Consider the following 22,187-nt stretch of genomic DNA (forward strand, 5'->3'; position numbering starts at 1 on the left):
TAGTGGAAGCATGCTTAATGGTGACAGAGTATGATCAACTCAGATTCCTCCTGAACTGCTCTCTAGTAGGGAAACTCTCCTCTCATCTCATGTGATACACTTGCCTTGGGTCTTCTCATTTTCTTTTGCCACAGCCAAATCTTACATTGGTGTGTATGTAATGCTGGGTGGTTTGTCCTGTAGGATGCACGGAGGTGAATGCCAGAGATGGACTGCTCTGAGGCCCATAGCAGTTGTCTTTGAAATGGGTTATGGTGGGAGTTACCCTCATTTTGTAGTCTGTGTCCTGCTCATACTCCTCAAATTCATGAGCTTCCTCTATCTGTATGGCCACATCTACTATGGTAAAGGGGGTGTTTTAGAATCAACATGGAAGTGTTAAGTAGAAGCTGACTGTACATTGCAACAGGGGTGTGCTGCGGGACACTCATGGTGATGGTGTGCAGCACAGTGTTTGAATGGGTGCATGAGTATAGGCCATAATATATGCCGACCGCATACCTGCAGACCATTGGGGAGGTCTACTACTAAGCACTACTACATGCAGCAGAAAGCATTTCACTCTGTATATGTTCCATACTTTGCCCATGGCTTGTTACATGTAACTGTGCAATGCACAATCAACTCCAGCACAAGCCTTGTGGGAAAATGTACTAGTTGCTTAAATGGGGTTGTAATGTAAGCACTTCCCTAGTGGTTGTTGTGGTTCTGACTGACTCTAGTAACAGTGTCACCCAACAGGATCATCTCCAGGGTTTCCTCCATCACGTGGCTTTAGCTCAGTAGATGACCCCCCTTCAGTAGCAGCTACATTCTCCTTCCTAATGGCTACCTTCTACTTGGTTCTGGAAATTCAGACCATACCACCTTTTACATATCTCCTTAATGTTCCTGGGAGTGAATTTAACATAACTAATCTTCTCCTGTATTCTTGGCCAAATCCTTCTATTCCTAGCATCAGGCATAGTTAGTAACCCCTTTCTGGCAAGCTGGTTATTGTTTGCCATACACTCCTCCAACAAAATCTCCAACTCCAGATCAAGGAAATGTTTTTTTTTTCTTATACCCTGTTCTCGTTCTGATTTCTGCCTTACCATTTCCTATGGATTTTACTATCCTTTGTGACTCAGCTCCTCTCCTGTGACTTCATCAACCCACTTTCTAGTTCTGATATCATCAGTTGCTGCCAGTCCATACCTACCCTAAATCCTAAAATTACTCTTGCCACCCAAAAACCCATAACTTGATACTCAATTTGCATTTCAAACAAAAATTGAATATTGTGAATCATAACATTGTGATCGTGAATTTTTAGGATCATGGCTGTTGGTGCTTTGAACGCTGGGATTTGTGATTCAGTAACTGTGATTTTTTTTTGGGCAATTTCCAAATCATAAATTAAAATGTTAGTACAACGGACCCTACATTCCAGGCATCTATTCTTGCATTCACGCCATCCGTTCATAAGAGGTTGCACAATGTCTTCTGTCCCATTAATATTCATGAGGCAATAGGTTTTGCAACCTCTTGTGAATATCCATTTTGCTATGAAACTGATTAGCGTTCTGGTAGCATCACAAAATGAAATGCAGTTCGCAAATCAGTTAGTGTTCACTTTGCTGCATACAAGCTGCACTTTGTACATTGGGCCCTTATTGGATCAGCTAAAATATATACTTCACTTCCTACTTTATTAGCAAACACATGCTAAAATTGGTATGGCTGTTAATTCTAGATTAGCTTATTCTAAGTCTCATACTTGGGTTGCCCAAAATCCTATTGTACAAACTCAGACACCCAAGATAATAAGGATTAAGCTAACACCTGGCCTCAATGTGGTGAGACGATGTCATGTGTCAGGAGAAAGTGGCCTCTGTTCTTCTACACTAGTTGCAAATGGATTCCATGTTATGTTTAAAAGCCATGACCTGGCCCACAACTGCGTTTACAAGTATACTTCACACTTTCTTCAAGACAAATGATACTATCTTCACACACTGAGATTGCTTTAGTATTCCGATATGAGCCTTATGTATACAAAAGCCCTTCAGTTTAATCTCTATGGCCACAAACCGAGTACCCTGGTATCTCACCCATTGTGAAGAGTAATTCCAATATCATGATTTGGCCATCAAGACAACTTCTGGTCTCCTGGTCATACATTATCCATAGTTCCTTAAGAGCTCTATGCAAGGCTTCCAGGAATGAAGACCTCCAAATTCAAAACAGTTTTTGCCTTCTTTTAAGGTATGTTATTTGACCAATGGGCAGCTACACCTAGGGCTGCATTACATACAGTGTGAACTGGCAGAAGGGCAATTTGCAGATACTGGCATTGTGGAACCAGTCAAGTGGAATGGGCTTTAAGCAGTAACCAAAGAGCATGTATGAAGGGTCAACCCAGGAGCAGCAGACGAGCAACACACTGGAATGAAAATTGACAATTCTGTATATATATATATATATATATATATATATACATATATATATATATATATGTATATATATATATATATATATATATCCACCAACTTCGCAATTAAAGTAAAGAGCGTCACTCACACACAGTGTCCGGTGATATTTATTAACATCTACGTGTTTTGGCTGATCACAAAACATAGTCTGTTGTACAGCCAAAATACTTAGAGTTAGCAGATAAAGAGGCATCAGAGTGAGATGCCAAAAAAGGGGCACCTCCAGCAATTATGTTGTGCACTAGCATCTGCCAGTGCTTTCAAGATATATGTAAATAAATATATATATATATATATGTATATATATATATATATATATATTATATTCACTTTACAAAAAACAAACAAAGGTTACAGGGATGTTATAGTTAGGCTCACATTTTAAATGTACAAAATCACATAAATTCAGCTATTATAGTTAGAGGTATTTAGAGTAACTATAACTTGTGCCCTAAGGTAACTATAACTTGCTCCCCCACCATGCACAGTTATATCATCATTAATTTTACTGCAAATGTTACAGAACATTATCAATGGTGTTTTGAAAAGATGTCATGAGTGCTCTAATATCTGGGGTAATTAGGAGTGCATGGCAAGGGTGTGAGTTATAGTTACCTTAGGGCACGAGTTATAGTTACTTGAAATAACTAACTATACAAGCTGAATTTCTATGTTTTTGTATGTTTAAAATGTGAGCCTAACTATAACCTATCTGTAACCTTTGTTTTTTTCATTGAAATTCTATGTTTATTTTAACATAAAGTAATTGTAATCACTATACATTAATCCAACCACCTCCCAATCTTAGCCTAAACCCTAAAAACACCTTACCATATGAAAACCAATACCCATACCCATCCTTAATCCTAAAACACCCTAAAACCCAAAAATCCACACCCACACTAAACCCTAAAAATTCCCTCGCCACCCAAAATCCCATTCCCACCCTAAACCCTAAACATTCCCTTGCCACCCAAAAACACATACCCACTCCAAACACTAAAATTGCCCTTGCTTCCCAAAAGCCCACAGCAACCCTAAAATCTCGAAATTCCCCTGCCACCCAAAAACCCATACCCACTCTAAACCCTAAAAATTCCCTTGCCACCCAAAAATCCATACCAACCCGAAATCTGAAAATGACCCTTGCCATCCAAAAACCCAACCTAAACCCTAAAAAATTCCCTTGTCACCCAAAGATCCATACCTATCCTAGATCCTAAAATTACCATTGCCACCCAAAAACCATACCCATATATACATGATTATGCCTTTACCATTCATTCCTTTACAACGAAATTTGTTGTAATGGTGTGCGTGGTAAAGTCATAGTCATTGTAAAGGCATGCATGGTAATGTTGCATGTGTGGCTAAACCTGTGTGGTAATGGCATGTGGAATTCAGCCTTCATTGTAGGGGCTGTTTCCCCTACAGCACTACCCATCATTTCTATGACAAAATGAACCCCCTCATTTTGTTCCTTTCTAAATTAAATGTTTTAAGTTTTACCGCTCAAGACTTAATCAAGATGGCTTCAGGTGTGCCACACTTTTGTCGGAAATAAGACTGTTACAGCTCTAGTTGTGCACCAGAACACTCTGGGAGGCTGCAGTAGAACACAAGGGAATCAACTGGACTATATATATATATACCTTTACCTCCCTTGACCACTTCCCTATCCTGAACACTAAAACACCCTCAAAACCAACATCTCCCTTTACCACTACCCACTCCTAAATCCCAAAATTAATCTTACCTCCATTTTACCACTACCCTCCCCTGAACCCTAATAACATCCCTATTTCTCTTTATCTCTACCCACCCGAACATTAAAATCAACCTTACCTCTCTTTGCCAATACTCTCCTCTGAACCATAAAGTTATGCTTATCTCTCTTTACCACTACACACCCCTAAACCCTAAAATCACACTTACATTCCTTTACCTGTACCTGCCCTAAACCCTGAAATTACCCTTGCCTTCCTTTGCCACTACCCAGCCCTTAACCTTACCTTTCTTCACCACTTCCCACCCCTTAACCTTACCTTCCTTCACCACTACCCAACCCTGAATCTTAAAATGATCTTTACCTTTCTATACCTTACCTATAGTTACCATGTGAGGTAAAGGCATGCATGGTGGGCATGCACGATAAAGAAGTCTGTGAGGTAAAGTCTTTGCAAGAAAGGCATTTCATAGTAAAGACTGCAGGGTAATGACTGTCTTCCACCCGGTAGAGACAGAGGAGCAACCAAAGAATGGTCTTTTACAAGGAACCATAACAAGATGCCAACCTGGAGCAACAAAGTGACTGTTGCATGACCGGTCACAGTATGCCTGAGAACTCCACCAAGGTGACACAGAGCAAATAATAGGAATGGACATTATACAACCAGCTTGTCAAGTGCATTTTTTATGTAAATGGAAGTAGAGCTTGGTGGTCTAATTTATTCTTCAAGCTTTACTCATTAGGTCCAGGCTGCCAATTATCCAAAATTCATTTATTTCACCTCCATTTTTTTACTCTCCCCTCTCTCATATTTTAGCACTCCAGTCAGGCTTAGGCTAACAATCTTAGGTGAACAATGGCTTACCTTCCCTCAATACTTGCAAAACAGAGATCCTAATACATTCTTCCTCAACCTGTTGTTTTATCTTTTTTTCCCTTTTATATTTCATGTCAGCTACTTTTTTTCTACTTTTCTTCTCCGTTTTGGAATGCTTGATCATTACTTCTTATTTTTGACAATATTCTTGTGTATTCATGCTCTCACATAGAGGTAGACAAGCCACTAAAAGCTCGAGTTAAGTTCTGGTGTAGCTTGAGGTCCTTTTGGCTCTTGAGCCAAAATGGAGCTGAACTTTCTTGTGGCTTCCTCCCTCCTACCTCATTTCCCATGTTCTTCCCCATGCCCAACAGCATCCTGCAGCAGAGAAGCTGCTGCTCAGTGCCATACCCTGGTGTTAATTTCAAATAGGCTGACAGTGAAGACGTCCTGAAATGCTGTGAGAGTGCTCAAAGAGGGATCTTATGCTAATGATCTTTCACATCTTTGCCCCCTTTTGCTTTATTGTCACGTTTGAGAGCATTTTATAATACATCAGTTCAGGATGCATATTGTCCACAAACCTCTCCTGTATAACATTCAATAGACTATCATGTTGCTCCAGCTATAACAGCACCCTAGGCCACATGCAGGGAACAAATGGCAACCAATTTGGCTCTTGATTCACTAATGTCTTTGTCATCAGGATAGTGAGGTGGGGGCTTGAGTGTGTCTACGTTCATGTGTACAATAAATTATTCCTAATGAATGCTATTTATTGCAGTAATTGAATCCAGTATACTAAAGGGAAATACTTCCACATTGGTAAGAATTACTCTTTATGTTGAGCATAGCAGCGTGCAAGCACTGCTTTTCCGACGTGTTGTTATCTATTTGGGCTTTTAACCGTGCCCACCTCACGCCCATCACTATTTCTCGTTCATGGGCTTGCCCTTCAAAAATCCTTTGTTATCATTGGTAAATGCTTTATGTTTGTCCCTGCTTGGGGCGGTTTGGTTACAGTCTTGGACATCGACCCTGTTACAGCGCTTATTGCTCTTTTGCCAGTACGTTTGACTGCGAGCGAACTTCTTTTTCCTTTTGTGTGTCTCCTTCACGCTGATGCTCATGGCGGCTGTAGCGCTTTGAATCACCTCGCTTATATGAAACTGTTTTACTTTTCATTTTCAATGTATGTGTCGAGAAAAATCCAGTTAGGAGTTTACAACGCTAATTGCTCAAACTCGAGCAAATGCGAGACCCATTGCATTACAAATGCTTGTTTCAGTTTTGAAGTGTCTTTATCACTTTAGCAGATACCAGGCCCAGCTCTCCCTGTAGTGCTGCATTGCTCTCGTGTTTGTGTTCTCCTTGCTTTTTCATCAGTTTTTTTTAGTGCCTTCTTGCTTTTCTCTCGTTCTCACTGCTTTCTCCTTCCTTTTCCCACTGTTCATTGTGTGCCCGCTCTTTGCTTTTCCCTCATTTTCACTGCTTTCTCCTTGCTTTTCCCCCTGTTTTTCGTGTGCCTTCTCCTTGCTTTTCCTCTGTTTTCACTGCTTTCTCCTTGTTTTTCCCGTTTTTGTGTGCCTCTCCTTGCTTTTTCCTCATTCTCAATGCTTTTTCGTTTCTTTTCACTCCCATTTTTTGAGTGCCTTCTTCTTGCTTTTCCCACATTTTCACTGCTTTCTTCTTGCTTTTTCCTCCATTTTTTGTGTGCCTTCCCTTGCTTTTCCCTAGTTTTCACAGCTTTCTCCTTGCTTTCCCCCCTTTTTTTAGTGTGCCGCCTTCTTGCTTTTCCCTCGTTCTCACTGCTTTCTCCTTGCTTTCCCCCCCATTTTTATGTGCCTTCTGCTTGCTATTCCCACGTTTTCACTGCTTTTTCTGGGACCAGCAAGTGTCTGATACCTAGTAGGGTGATTAGCAGCACCTTAGAAATTCTGATTGATCGATTTCTCAATTGTTTCATGGTGATCACTGTGAGATTTACATAGTAACTAATTTGTTGACTCAGCTTGTGCTCTGGCTCTTAAAACCAAGCCATAAAAACACAATTGTACACCTAATATTTACGGTGTGGGTGCCCTGTGCTATTTTTTCTATTGATTTTTATGTTTAAATTGATCAGTATTTTCATGTTTTATAACCAATTGGTAAAATTATGCTCAAAAGGAATCTACCTTTGGTGTATGGAAATCTTTTGATCTCACTGACATACAGCTTTACCTGTCCCTTCTCACTTGAGATTCATAGTGGGCTTTAGGTCAGCCCATTGCTGATTGGAGCACAGGTTCTTTACCAGCCTTTTAACTGGATGTCTTATATCCTCCCACTAGTAATACCCATTCATTTGAATGCATGTGTGTTTATTGTCTCTCCCTCCTCAGTGCTGATTCCCCCTCATATCCTCAACCCCCTATGCTCTCTATGATGCTCTCCCGCATTAGTTCATCCGTTGCTTCTCCCACCACATCAATGAGTGTTTTTTTATTTCAATTTTTAAATACTTTTTATTAGGGCTCAGAAGCTGCAATTTACTACAGAGAAGTTCCTTTCTCTAAATGCGCTTTTGCAAACCTTTTTTTTTTTTTTAATTTACTATTCCAAGCTAATGTTTTTGCTTTTCTGATATGTATTTGTAAAGAGCACTATCACCTGCAAGGATACCCTGGTGCTGAGCGATATAAAAGAAAGCTCTGATCTGTTTCTGTGTATGCGTGAAACATGTTCAAGTAGGAATCCTGCTGAGCGGAGAAGGTGTGTTGGTAGTTGGTGGAAAAGATGTGACTATTCAGGTAGAAGTGGCCTTAGTTATGTAGTACCTTGAATGTATGTTTGATGAGTTTGAAATAAGAACCTTTCTGCATCAGGAGTCAGTGGCACTCCATAAGGAGTGGTGTGAAGTGACTTCTATATGCAAGGTTGAGGATGAGTCTGGCTGCCAAGTTTTGGGTGGTTTGTAGTCTTCTGGTGAGCTGCTTGGTGATCCCAGCATAGTGGGTGTTCCCGTTGTTCCCGTAGTTCAACTTGATGGTGATGGGCATAAGAGACAGCTTTTCTGGTGGTGCATGAAAGCCTTTTGAAGATCTTTCTCAGCACCTTCAGTGTGTGGAAGCAGGATGAAGTGGCAGCGTTGACTTGTGTGATCATGAACAATTTGCTGTCAATGATGATTCCGAGGTTCCTGGTGTGGGTGCTGGGTGTGGGTCAGAATTCAGCCAGCCACTAGCTGGAGTCCCATGGTGAAGTATTCATGCCAAAGATCACTACTTCCAGTTGGGTTTTATCCAGTTAGCAACTTCAGTCACATAGCCGGTGAACTTGTTTCTTGTGTTGGGGGTCTTGTCCAAGAGGGAAAGTATGAGTTGCAAGTGGGTCTTAGTGTTTCGCTGATCGGTTGGAGACCTTTTGCTGAAAGAGTGGTGGGGGCAAGGGTCAGAGGGGGCACCCAAATGCAAGGTTTTCATGGTAGTGGCAGTGATGACTGTGATAGCGGTAGGCCAAGAGTGCAGGGTTCATTCTTTGGCTGTGATGGGAAGGTTATTTACGATGGGGATAGGGTCTGGTTGAAAGTTGAAGTTGCAGTATATGGAGATGATTTTGTTGCAGAAAAATTCTGAGAGTTTGTTGCAAAGGTCTTGTGAAGGAATGATGTTGCCGGAGGTGTCAGTAGGTGCAGTGAAACCTTTGATCATGGCAAAGATTTCCTTGCTTCTGTTTATGCTGGTGTCAAGGCAGTCTGCGAGACCTGTGCGCTTGGTGTTCTGTACCGCCTGGTGGTAGTGTTTTAGATCAGCTTGGAAGATGTCTTTAATTTTGGTGTCTTGACTTTTTCTCCATTTGTACTCCAGTTGCTTGCAGTGACATTTCATCGACCTGAGTTCCCCTGTGTACCAGCTGGTCTGAGGAAGGGCTTTTGCTGTTGGGTTGTCCTTCAGGGAAGCCTAGGTGTCAGAGCATGCAGTGATCCAGCTGTTCAGGGTCTTGATGTCTTTAGGCAAGTTGCTGGTGTGCTTGGGCTGTACACAGAGAGGGCAGAAGCCCATCCCTCTTTTGTGATGCTTTTCCAACTGAGGGGGGTGGATCCAGTGGTGGTAGGCCTGTGAGGGTAGGGCCTAGGTATGCTCAACTGAGGAGGGCATTTTCTGTCAAGGTCAAAGCTGCTGGCTTGTTGACTTTGCTGAGGATAAAATTGGGCCCAATAGGTGTTCAGCAGTGTGGATGGGTTTGGTAATGTGCTGGATGAGGCCAATGTTTCCGAACTTTTCCAGAAGGTCTGGAGAGTTTGGGTCAGTGCTGTTGGTATGAGAGTAGGGGGTGTAGGGTGTGTGGGAGAGTGCAAGAGAACTTGCAGGAATATGTGAACGCTCCCTCCATGATGTGTGGTGTGGTAGCATTGTGGCCTGTGGCAACCAGGGTTAAGAGCATGGAGGAGCATGGCTACGTAGAGGTGGGTAAGGGGTGCGCCAGGGTCTCTGCCTCTGGGAGGAATGCGTGCAGACGGGCTTGCATCTGACTGGCTGCTTGTGTCAACTGCGGTAACCATTATGTAGGTCCTGCGAGGGGGAGGTGTGCAGGGAGTGCTGAGTGGTGTGCAGATGGATGATATCAATTTAAGTCCTCTTGTTTGACTTCTTCTTTTAAAGAGGTTTTTGGCAGGAAAGCAGCAATGTCACCTCCTTTGGTGTTTGCTGAAGTGAAATTTATGGGGAAAATGGGCATCTGCTATCTTTAAATAGAATTTAAATTTTAAAAAAAGCAAATATTGCCATAGCATCATGATGTATGAGTGGACATAAGTCTTTGCACTGTGGCCAGGTTTTGGCTTTTTTGCCTTTGATATTCTGCATGGGCAAGTTGCGTTTTTTTTCCTTTTGCCAAATCTGTTTTATTAAAGTTTCCACGGAACTGCAAATGTTGTATATGTAAATGGGTTACTGGCACATCTTTGATTCTGAAACAGACACATACATTTTAATATGGTGCATCTAGTGATTTAGTCAATTGTACTCTAAAACGAGCATAGCATTACCTATTATGAGGAATTGTAACCTTACTCTAAAATGCTATGGTTTTGTGAAAAAAGTGAAACGTAATGCTCGGCTTTGCCTATTAATTTGCGGATTTTCCTACCTCTATTCTCGCTTCTCGACTATGGCAGCGTTCTATTGCTTGGAGATTCCGTGTGCTCTCGAGGCTCCTTCCAGTTCTACCTCTCACTCTGTTTTCAATCGGCCTCACTATGCCCATTCTTTTTCTGCTCGCGCCAATCTCCCAGGATTCTTGCGAAACCTTACGGTATTTTGTTTTAGTCCATTCATGCTCCTGCGTATCTCTTCCATTCCACTCACTTTCTCGCTTTCTGCACTTCACCAGACATGACTTGCTCCCCCTTCCAAAACAGTGACGAGTCTCACCACACCTTGTCTTTCTTGGCACCGCCGACTTTTATTGCAGCTCTGTTCCAGTCAGAGACTGTCACGCGCAATGGAGGGGCCCGCGGAGATGAGACGCGCTCTAGTCTCCGCAGGCATATTCGGGACAGAAGGGAAGTGACATGGGGGAGTAGGGCAAGATATTAGGTAAGCAGGGGTGGGTCTTAGTTAGGGTATAAAAGGTGGCGCGGGGAGGGCTCTGCCTCTTCCGTGCCAAAACTAGTTTAGAGAAAGTTTGGGTAGGGAATATTTGTGTTTTAGCGGGCAACGCCAGACGGCACAGCGGGACACTCCGGGAGACGCGATCGCGCTCACAGCGCATAGCCTGAATACGGTGAGTGTAGCGGGGGGGCTGAGGTGAGGCCTCTGGTGCAAGGCGTTTCCCCGATTTTCGGAGTCAGAGGCGGCCGCGCCGCCTCCGCGTCAGCGCCATGGCAACAAGCCATGACGCTGAGGCTGTTCGGGCCGCGCTTCGCCTGCTAGGCGAAGCCGGCCGTGCCGACCTCCTCAGGCCTGGCGTGCTCGACCAGGCCTGGGTCGGAATGGTGCGGCCGACGCGAAAAGCGTCGAGCCCGGTAGCGGCTGCAGTTGCCGCGTGTTCGTCGACGGAAACGTCCCCCGAGAGGGGGGGGGTGGAAAAAGAGCCAAAAAGACAGCGGCAGGTAGGGCGCGCAGCACGCCCAATACCACAGCAACCCAAACACGGGTTTCTACAGAAAGCACGACGGAGGAGGCAGAAGGGGATGGGAAGGGGCCAATGAAGGAGGGTGGGGGGGAGCAGGCCCAAGAGGGCCTAACAAATGTGGCAGGAAGCACGGAGAAGGGCTCAATAATGGTGACTGGGGAGGGGCCATCTGAGAGCATGGGGCAGGACACGGCCCCGCTGGACCTGTCATTCCAAGGGGAGGGGTCAGAGCACAGCCAGGGCCAGGGGGCCCCATTAAAAAAAAAGGAGAAGAAAAAAGCCAGGTTGAGAACATGGCAGAGCAGGCTAAAAGGGGCGGTCGGACAGGGCAAGAAAAGGAAATTCGGGGGTAAGATGGGCATACCAGGGCAAAAGAAAATGGGTGAGGCACAGCAGGACAGATGGGATCAGAGTGGGATGACCGAGTTAGAGGCCAGAATAAAGGAACAGCGCCGGGTAGAGGCGGAGGCAGAGGAGCAATGGGCCCAGTTGTGCAAGGACAGGGAAGAGGCAGGGAGGCGTGAGAGGCAATGGGGGGAGGGGGTAGGGGGGTTTGAAAGCAAGGGCCCTCAGCATACGGACAGGGGCCCCGGTAGCTGGGTTTGGGTGCCACAGTCAGGCGCAGGGAGGGGTCAGGAGGCTAAGGCGGCCTTAGGGAGTTATGGCACGGAAGGCCCAAGTGGCGCACACGGTCACTCTGGGCAAGGACATACAATGCCAGTAGCAGAGGCTGGCGGAAAAATGCTGAAACCAGCGGGGCGCAGCACGGCCCCTGGACGCTGGTCAGAAGCACTAGGGGGGTCGCCGGCGGCCTTCTCTACACCGCAGGAACGTAGCGAACCCAAAGGTGGTAGGCGCCACAAGGAAAGGGGCACTTTTCCAACAGATGTAGTACGTTTGAATGACAATACGGGCCACACAGGGGAAATGACTGAAGGGGATGTTCTGGAACTTGATTATGAGGAGGATGCAGAAGAATGGGAAGAGGGAGAAATTCGCGAACTAGAGGCGAACGGAACACAGGGGAGAGTACAAGGGCGCAAGGGCGGCGCAACCCCTGTTTCTGCTTCTGTTTTACAGGATCCTATGGAAGGTGGCAGTCAACGGGTGACGCAGCGCGGCCCGGCCCCAGGTCGGGGGGCAAGAAAGGTGGCCAGGCCTCTGGTGGGGCAAGGCAGAGGTAAGGGGCAATGGTGGTCGGTGTGGGAGAATAACCCAGGACAGGGTGAGAAACACACGAGCAAGTCCATAGGAGTTGGGGATTTTTCAGTGCATGACACAGTCGAAGGGTCGGAAAAGAAGGGAGGGGAAGAAGGGTCAGCAATAGCATCCTTGACCGTAGCGGCTAAGGAGACTGGCAAGGAGACAGCAGAAGGGGCTACTGGGGCGGGTGACAAAGAAGGGGGGGGGAGGCCACAAGAAGAGGCTTCCGTACATGGGCCTTGCCATGCCTTTGGGATCACACATAGCAAAGAAAACAAAAGCAAAAATTTGGAAACACGAATACGTGGACGTGTTCAAGCTGCTACACAGGGACATTCAGGCGAAAGAAGGCTCGAAAGAGGAGGAGTGGGAGCTAGCGCGCAGACCCAGGGTGCCAATAACGATGGACAATTGGACATCAGCTTTCTTGATTTTCGCGAGCATATACTGCGAGAAATTCCCGGACAGGGCCATTGCACTTTTCAAATATATGGACATAATAAGGAAAGTGCAGATGCATTTTGGGGGTTTCGCGTGGCTTAGCTATGATGAGGAATTCAGGGCAAGGGTGAGCATTAATCCGGACAAGCCCTGGGGGGACGTGGACCCAGAACTGTGGATGCAGTGGATGGCATCAGCACACTCCACTGCGTCTACACACACCGCGAGTGGCTTACCGGTAACATACAAGCCTTTTCAGGCACGTCCCGCCAAGGGAGGGGCGGGAGGGGGGCAGCGACCCCCGGTATCCACAACAGGGGCATGTTGGAACTATAATAAAGGTTTTTCTTCCAGACAGCCCTGCAAATTCAAGCATGACTGCTCCAAGTGCGGGGGTCGTCATCCGGTCATACAATGTTTTACGCTCTCCAGCCCAGCCGAGCAATGGAGAGCGTCCAAAGGCAGAGGCATGCAAGGCAATCCTGCGGCAAAGGGCTCCTACGCCAATTAGGCTGAGGGCTCTTTTGCCATGGTTAAAAAGATATCCGGATACCGACGCAGCGTGCAAGCTAGAGTGGGGTTTTAAGGAGGGTTTTCGGGTAGGCTATCAAGGTCCGTGTATAAAGAGATGGGCAGATAACCTGCGATCTGCAAAAGAGATGCCACAAATAATGCGCATGAAAATGGATAAGGAAGTGGCATTGGGCAGAATTGCCGGGCCTTACTATGAGTGGCCAAGTGAACGGCTGATGATATCGCCTTTGGGAGTGGTGCCCAAAAAGGCCCCAGGTGAGTTTCGATTGATACATCATTTATCCTGGCCAGAGGGTACCTCTGTGAACGATTTCATTGCGCCCGAGGACACGAAAGTGGTGTATGCCTCGGTGGACGATGCCATTAAATTGGTCAGAGGGTGCGGCAGGCACGCTGAACTGGCAAAGTGTGATATTCAATCAGCTTTTAGGTTGCTGCCAATACATCCGAATGATTTTGATTTACTAGGAATGCAATTTGAGGGCGCAATATACGTAGACAGGGTCCTTCCCATGGGGTGTGCTGTGAAATGTGCACTTTTTGAGACATTTAGCACGTTCATGCAGTGGGTTTTTGTGAAGCTGAGTGGTCACCGGACGGTGACGCACTATTTGGACGATTTCCTTTTTATAGGAAACGCCTCTTCAGGTGAATGCGCAAGGGCACTCACACGGTTTCAAAATTTGGCAGAGGATTTTGGGGTGCCCCTGGCTCCAGAAAAAACGGAAGGGCCAAGGTCAGTGTTAACCTTTTTAGGCATAGAATTGGACACGGACACCATGGTGGCGAGATTACCGAGAGCCAAGGTACAAGAGATTTTGGAATTTTTGGGCACAATAAAGGTACTCCACAAAATCGACCTACGATCAGCACAGAAGCTGTTAGGCTACCTTAATTTTGCTGCTGCACCAAAGGATACGAGTCTCAGTAGGGGTTAGGGAGGATATTAAAGTCTGGGAAACATTTCTAGCAGATTTCAACGGCGTGTCCATGTTTTTCTGCGACACCAACACGGTTTGGCAAGTACAGATTTTCTCGGATGCGGCAGGGGCCTCTGGTTTTGGGCTTTTCTGGGACGGGAGGTGGTGTGCGGAAACATGGCCAACACAGTGGATGCAGCAGGGGAGGAGCATTGCGTTTTTGGAGTTTTTTCCTCTCTTGGTGGCATTGGCGGTGTGGGGACACAAGCTAGCAAACAGATCGGTGCTGTTCCAGGTAGATAACATGACTGTAGTGGATTTAGTGAACAGGCAGAAGGCAAGGGATCTCAGGGTGTTGCGTTTGTTACGGCAGTTCATGCTCCGTTGTTTGTCGTTGAATGTTATGTTTAAAGCGGCGCACATACCTGGGGTGTACAATGAGATTGCGGATTCCCTGTCTCGTTCACAGTGGCAGCGGTTTCGCACTTTGGCGCCAGGAGCAGAGCGGATCAAGACCAAGGTCCCAGCAGACATTTGGGAGTGGGGGGCGTGACGATCACGGGACTGGTTGAGATGTCCTTAGCGGAATCCACCCGGCGGAGTTACAGGCTGGCATGGTTGGATTTCCAATCCTTTGAATACTCTCACGGTCAATTTTGGTCTCAGAGGGCAGAAGCTTTAGAGTTACGCGCGTTGCGTTTTGTATTAGCATTAATCAAGAGAGGTTTATCACCGGCAACCATAGGTGGCAAGCTGGCGGGGGTATCGTTTTATGGGAATCTCTTTTTTGGATGTGACCCTGCTCGTAACGATTTGTTGGGGAAAATGTTAAAAGGATGGGGAAGGGTTAGGTTGAGTACAACTAGACCAGCTAGAGAGCCCATCACATTTGATTTGTTACTTGAGCTGCTACATGTGTTACCGGTCTGTTGTACTGACGAGTGGGAGTTGGCGTTATTCCGACTATGCATGGTAGGGGCATTTCGAGTTTCTGAGTTGTTGGGGGTAGGTAGGTACGTTGGGGTGAAAGTTAATGAGGTATATCTGCACGGACAACGTTTGGGGATTTGGCTCAGGCGCTCAAAGACAGATCAGTTAGGTAGGGGGAAATGGATATGGTTAGACAGAGGCGGCAATCACGCTGCCTGTCCCGTAAATGAGTGGAGGCAATTTCACGGGGCACGGCGTTTGGAGCAGGAGAATGGGGTTTTCAGCCACGAGTCAGGGGCGAAGCTTACTAGTTTTCAATTGCTTCAGGTGTTGCGTATGGCGCTTAGGCGAATTGGGCGGCAGGCTATGAATTTTGGCACTCACTCTTTCAGGATTGGGGCGGCGACGGCTACGGCACAGCTGGGTTGGGATTGGGCAAAAATTAAAGCCATAGGAAGATGGAAGTCTAGGTGCTGCGAACGTTACGTAAGGCCCTAGGGAGGTTTAGGAGTAGGTTACAGGCAGGGGGGCAAGTTAAAAGGAGGGGTTATGGGGGGGGTTTTGCACGGAAGAGACACGTTTTATGTTACAGCTCTTTTTCTTTGCAGGGTGCGTGTATGGACCACAGAGGGACAAAGCGACCACATGGCTGGTGGGACACTCTTTTATACATTGGGCAGCAAAGTTCGCCGAAAGACAGATTTACGGGCGGGCTTTAGGGCTGCCAAGTGACAAACACGAAGTTTTCTGGTGGGGGAAAAGCGGCATGAGATGGGGGAATCTGCTGCCGTTCATCACGTCAACCATGCCAAACTGGGGTTGTCCAGACTTACTGTTGATTCATCTCGGGGAGAATGACCTTGTGAAATTGTCAGGAATTGTGTTGTTGCAGCACATGCAGAGAGATCTGGAACTCCTTAAGAAAAAGTTACACGGTACTTGCCTGGTTTGGACTGAATTTGTGCCCAGAAGAGTTTGGAGAGGGGCGGTTAGGCATGGAGCCATAGAACGGGCTCGCAAGAAGCTCAATAGGGCTATGAGGGTTTTTTGTTGGTCGCAAGGCATAAAAGTGTTGAAGCATGAGGACATCAAAGAACAGGAGGTGGGCCTTTTCCGTGATGACGGAGTGCATCTATCACAGTTGGGGAGCGCTTATTATCTAACGGATTTGAGACTGCTGGTTGGAGATCTGTGGGGAGGGGAGATGTGGTTAGAGGGGCAGAAAAAAGTATTAAAAAAAAAAAAAAAAGAAAAAGGAAGAAAGAACTGAGAAAAGGGTACAGGAAGGAAGCATATGGGGTGGGGCAGCGCAACGCCAAATGGGTTGCGCTAGTTGGCATTAGATAGGGGAGGGTGGAGAGTCAGGTGCGGGCTTGGCCACCCTTCCAGGAGAAAAAGAACAAGGAAAAGGATCACAGCGGGGGATGCACGAAACAACTAGGGCATGAAAAATAAAGGGGAGTGCTTAGCGGAAAAAGGGGGGGTTTTGAAGTAGAAAGATGAGCGGGAAAGGTTTAAAGGGAGGATATGTTAAAGTTGGAGTATGCGTTTAAAGTTTAAAGATGTTTATTGTTACAATCCTGTCCTAATAAATGACCTTTTACACTTACGAATGTTGTCACGTGTATATGTCCCGATGGAGGGGCCCGCGGAGATGAGACGCGCTCTAGTCTCCGCGGGCATATTCGGGACAGAAGGGAAGTGACATGGGGGAGTAGGGCAGGATATTAGGTAAGCGGGGGTGGGTCTTAGTTAGGGTATAAAAGGTGGCGCGGGGGAGGGCTCTGCCTCTTCCGTGCCAAAACTAGTTTAGAGAAAGTTTGGCCGCCCACCCACCCACCCGGCAGGTTTTAGGAGTCATTTATGGTTTTTTTTTAGTTTAAAGGGGTTTTTTTTTTGGCAGGGAGGAGGAAGTCCGAGGGGAGTCAGTTAGGGCAGGTTGTAAGTCAGAAGAGTGGGAGCATTAGATAGGGGAGGGTGGAGAGTCAGGTGCGGGCTTGGCCACCCTTCCAGGAGAAAAAGAACAAGGAAAAGGATCACAGCGGGGGGGATGCACGAAACAACTAGGGCATGAAAAATAAAGGGGAGTGCTTAGCGGAAAAAGGGGGGGTTTTGAAGTAGAAAGATGAGCGGGAAAGGTTTAAAGGGAGGATATGTTAAAGTTGGAGTATGCGTTTAAAGTTTAAAGATGTGTATATGTCCCGATATTATGGACTTCCGTCAGTAACTGACTAGCTTCAACCCTTCTGGTGACCCGGTAACCAAGCACTGTATACATAACAATTCGTGTATGTGTGTATACCAGTGCTTAATCTGTGCTCGTTGTGTCCAGTGCTGAGCACCGGCACTTATGTTTGAGGGCCGGCGCTTAGTCTTCTGCATCAAGCATTTGCTGTGAGCAAAATATGGGAAAGACGGAGAAATGGAAAAACGAAAAAGCGTCACAAAGGGAGAAATTAGAAAGATGCAAGAGTGAGCTGAAGGGACAGGAAGTGGCTTTATATGGATTGAGGGGGCCCGAGATGGCTTCAGGATTACGCGGCCTCAGTATTCAGCGTTCACACATTTAATTGCAGCAGCCGTGTGTTTAAAAGGAGAGATTTGGGCACCGGCACCTTTTTATTTACAAATTATTCACTAGGTGACGTGCTTTTGATATCACGTAACAAAACCTATTTCGAAAGGTAAAATACAACGAAATAGACTCTCCTCTGCCAGCAGGAATTTCGCTATGAAGCGAAGGCTTGAATGCTACAGTTTTGCCTCCCGTCAGAGTCCGAATTTAATCGATGAGATCAGCGCCATAAGCAACTAAACAGAGGGGATCACACAAGTGTTACATCCATTATGCAAAATGTTTTATAATAAAACAGGGGCACAACGTAACACGAAATGACTGGCCCACCCTGCAGAATGTGAGGAGGGGCACCGGGTCGCCCATATCTCACATATATTAATTGGGCTTGGGCTCAATGGCTGCCCCCAGGGGTCCAACTTCCCCTCCGCCCCCCTCCCCACACCTCTCTCTTGCAAGGGCGCCGTTCGCCAACACTGTGAATATGTTTAAGATTTAGCGTTGCAAGAACGCTGTCCAATACAAACACGAATGCATACCTCAGCTTGGACCCGCTTTATAGCAACCGTTGCTTCGTTTTCCAGATGCAGCTTTTCCTCCAGCAGAGGGCTGTGTTTCTCCAGAAAGCGCAGGTCTTCGAGCAGCTTTGCATTGGCTGCCTCTAATTTCTGGGCTTCCGCAAGCGCCTTCTGGAGCTCTTCCCTTTTAGATGAAACGTGCCACCGCAGTTCTGAGATATCCCTCGCACATGCCTCATGCTCTGTCATTAAAAGGGAGTAGTCAGCGGATCAGCGGGAATTTAAAGATTCGCACAAAGTATTTATAGTTCCAGACATATTTGAACAAATTCATTTGGAAGCACATATTGCCCGCAATCATTGAAGATTAAGCGAAAAAAATTCTAGAACATTGACAAGCCATGATGAAGTTACCCTCAAATTTTACATTCCTCTCTCTTGCCAGCTTAAGCTAGCATCTACTATGGAAATCAAGCCATTCACCCTAGAATCTGCTTAGCTCCTTATCACAAGCAGTGTATTGCACAGATATTTAATTTAACATAGAATGTATTCAATTGTAACATTTCACACTAGTCCGCACGACCTTCTTAGGGAAAGACAAATTAACTGTCTTCCAGATCGTATTTCATGAACAGAACGGACATTGGGCAAAGCCAATGGGTCTGGTGTTGGAAGCCAGACTGAGGCTATATCAATATTTGTTTTATTTCTTCCTAAAACAATATACTGGAGCACTGCAACAATTTTTTTTAAAAAGCACTGTTTGAGGATAAATAACCAAAACAGTCAGTCAATAAGTGCCTCCCAGGTCATGTGATATATTTTTGTCTGCTTTATTGTGCTTATAAGCTTCTAACCAAGTACATGTTAATCAGCGTAGACGTGTTTTGTCCCCAGTGGGAAATTTTCAAGGTGTGCGAGTACAAACTGCGGCCCTCATTACGACTTTGGCCGTCTTTTACACAGACCGCCAAAGCCACGGGTGCTGGAAGACCGCCAGTGCTGGCGGTTTTCGGACCGCCATATTACGAGTACTGAGGGACTTCCACCACAATTTGGGCGGAAATCCACCAGTAGTCGTGCTGGCAGTCGGAGGCACAGGGGCAATTCCATCACCGGCCCTGCCCGTCAAAGGGACTGCATCAGTCATATTATGACCTGTAATACGGTCTGGCGGTGTCCTGATGGCGGGGCCCTGCCGGCGGTGGAGGCACCTGTTCACATTCCCTGCCGGACGACCTCCTCTCCGGACAAGGTAAGTCGATCACCTGATAGGGGAGGGCGGTGGGAGTGTGGGGGTGTTGTCTGTGCGTGTGTGAGTGGGTGTTGTCTGCATGTGTGAATGTAAGTGTGTATGGGTGTTTGAATGCATGTTTGTAAGAGTGTTTGAATGCATGTGTGCATGCATGTGTATGCATGTGTGTATGGGTGTATGAATGTGGGTATAATTGTTGAAGTGAGTGCATGTTGGAATGTGTGAATGCGTGTATGGATGCGTGTGACTGAATGCGTGTATGTCAGTGTCTGTGAATGAGTGTATGCTGGGTGCGGGTGGGTGTGTGTGCATGTATGACGGAGGGGTGTCTGGTATGGAAGGAGGGTGGAGGGAGGGGGAGTTCTGCTATGGAAGCGGGGTGGAGGGGTGTTGGGATTGCAGGGGACGGGTGGGGGAGTCGTCTACCAGTGACAGGAAGGAAAAATCCTGTCGCTGGTAGCCTTCCTGCCAGGGATTTCGTGGCGGTGCTACCTGGCAGGAAGGGGACTCATGATACCGCTAGCAGTCTTTGGTGAACCACAGGGTCGGAGATGATTATCTCCGGTCCGGCAGTCCACCTGCCCTGGCAGTAGGAACGGGTAAGTGGTGATTTGGCACAGGCCAAACCGCCACACTCGTAATCTGAAGGTCTTCACTGCCGGCCTATCGGCGGTGGGACAGCCACCGCGAGCCTGGCAGTCAGTAGACCACCAGACTCGTAATGAGGGCCTGTATTTTTTTATTCCTCTAACCACAATACATGAATTAAGATGATATTGGTGCCAGAGTACGGGTTTCATCTTGGTGACCTCTCATGTGGCCTATTCGACTGTTGGATTCTTCCTAATAACAAATGCAGTCATCCTCATCTGTTTATCATTAATATTTACAAGCTCACAATGAAGTGGTGGAGCTATTCAGTCATAGGTGACACAAACATAGAGAACCCTGATAAGGCCTGTCCTGTCCTTCCCAAAATGAAATGAGGACTACCATTTCATTTTGAGCTTGTAAATATTGACGATAAACAGATGAAGACAACTACATTTGTTATTTGGAACAATCCAACAGTCGAATAAGGTACACAAGAGATCACCTAGAAGAAACTCGTACTCTGGCACCTATATCATTTTACTTCATGCATTATGGTTAGGGAAATAAGAAATACAGTTTGCAGTCACATAATTTGTGTTTGTCCCATTGAGGACAAAATGCGTGTCGGCTGATGAACATGTCCTTGGTTGGAAGCTTGTAAACACAATAAAGACAACCAAAATATATTACATGACCTTGGGCGCATGTACTGACTCTATTGGTTACTTATCCTCAAACAGTGTTATTTAAACAAATTGTTGGAGCGCTCCAGTATATTGTTTGAGGATATAGAGGCATTTTATTATTTGGAGTAACACCATGATTGCCCTCACAGATAGTAACAGTGGCTACTGTGGCAGCACTAGTCTTTGAACAAGCATTTTTTCAATATACTTTCTACCCTGAGTAATTGAGTTTTGTGCAGCATATTTTGTTACTGTCACGGCTACCTATCTGTATTTAACATAATTTATTTTATTTTTTATTGTTTTTTAAAAACTTTATCTTAGGGGAGATGCCGGGCCCTCGTCAATGTCAAAATAATTGTCTCAAAACAAAAATATTTTCAGCCTTAAAAAGCACACATTGCCATTGTAGTCTCTGGCACTTAAGAGGACTACTTTTGTGCACGGATATCCTGCTTGTGAAAGGGAAGAATGACAACATTCACAGTGAAGTTAGTCAATGCCTGAAGTGGGCTGACCCTTTGCCCCAATCTGTATGCTATAGTGGGAGGAAGAAAAATGTGAATGACACAAAAATGGACCAATAAGAAAGTATATTATACATATACTTCTAGTAAAATTAAAAGGTATTGGGTAATGCAAAACCTAAACAAAAATTATATAAATACAATATAAAAGCAGGCAAGAGTTTTACTTTTGGCTTAGCCCTGTCAGTTATCGCTTGTTGAATGTGCCATTCACATTCTGTATTAGCCCCCTTGAAACTCATACAGCGAGAAGGGCAAAGGATTAGTCCCTTCAGTCATTGCTCATTGGGAAAGTGGACCATATTTTTGATAAGCTTAAAGGAATAACCACTCAGTGTTGGTAGTGCAAAAGTCTACTGAAGGTGCAAGCACCAACAAAGTAGTACGTTTCCAGCCTCCATCACAGCCCATCAGAAAAGGAACTAAAGCGTGAAGTGTAAAGAAGGTGACTAAGTACCGAGGATTTGCAGGAAAAGTCCCAGCTTTTCTGTGCAAAATGCCCTTATATTCAACATTTGTACTAGTTTTCGGAGAGGTTTGATTTAACACAAAAAGAGGTACATCTTCATGTGCAGAAAACCCAGCGTAAAAAATGCAGCCGCGGAGGCGTGTCCAACATGGCACGTGAGCAGACGCAATATTACGGAGCTACACCGCCGTGATTCTAAAGTGGCGACTTAGGGCCCTGCAACAGCCATTCCCGTGGGAGGAGCACAGACCCCCTGTTACAGAGAGGGTCCAGAAGAGGCGAGGAGGTACAGTGACCCAAATGCGACTCCCATGAATGCGGACAAGACGAAGAGGTCTGTGGTAAACATGGCGGCCACTGTTGGCCTAGAATAGCAGAGAGCAGGAGGTAGACCC

At 45.9% G+C, this 22,187-nt stretch overlaps 1 protein-coding gene across 1 annotated transcript in view; it reads right to left on the minus strand.

The window, feature by feature from the left end:
* CCDC178 (coiled-coil domain containing 178) overlaps positions 1–22,187 on the minus strand; it is a 1,079,202-nt gene that overhangs the window by 827,273 nt on the left and 229,742 nt on the right. Inside the window, exon 8 of the mRNA XM_069220096.1 lies at positions 18,280–18,500. Coding sequence (XP_069076197.1) covers positions 18,280–18,500 — 221 coding nt within the window. The remainder of the gene's footprint in view (positions 1–18,279; positions 18,501–22,187) is intronic.

The sequence above is a fragment of the Pleurodeles waltl genome, chromosome 2_2 (genome assembly GCF_031143425.1).
Source record: "Pleurodeles waltl isolate 20211129_DDA chromosome 2_2, aPleWal1.hap1.20221129, whole genome shotgun sequence".
Taxonomy (NCBI): domain Eukaryota; kingdom Metazoa; phylum Chordata; class Amphibia; order Caudata; family Salamandridae; genus Pleurodeles; species Pleurodeles waltl.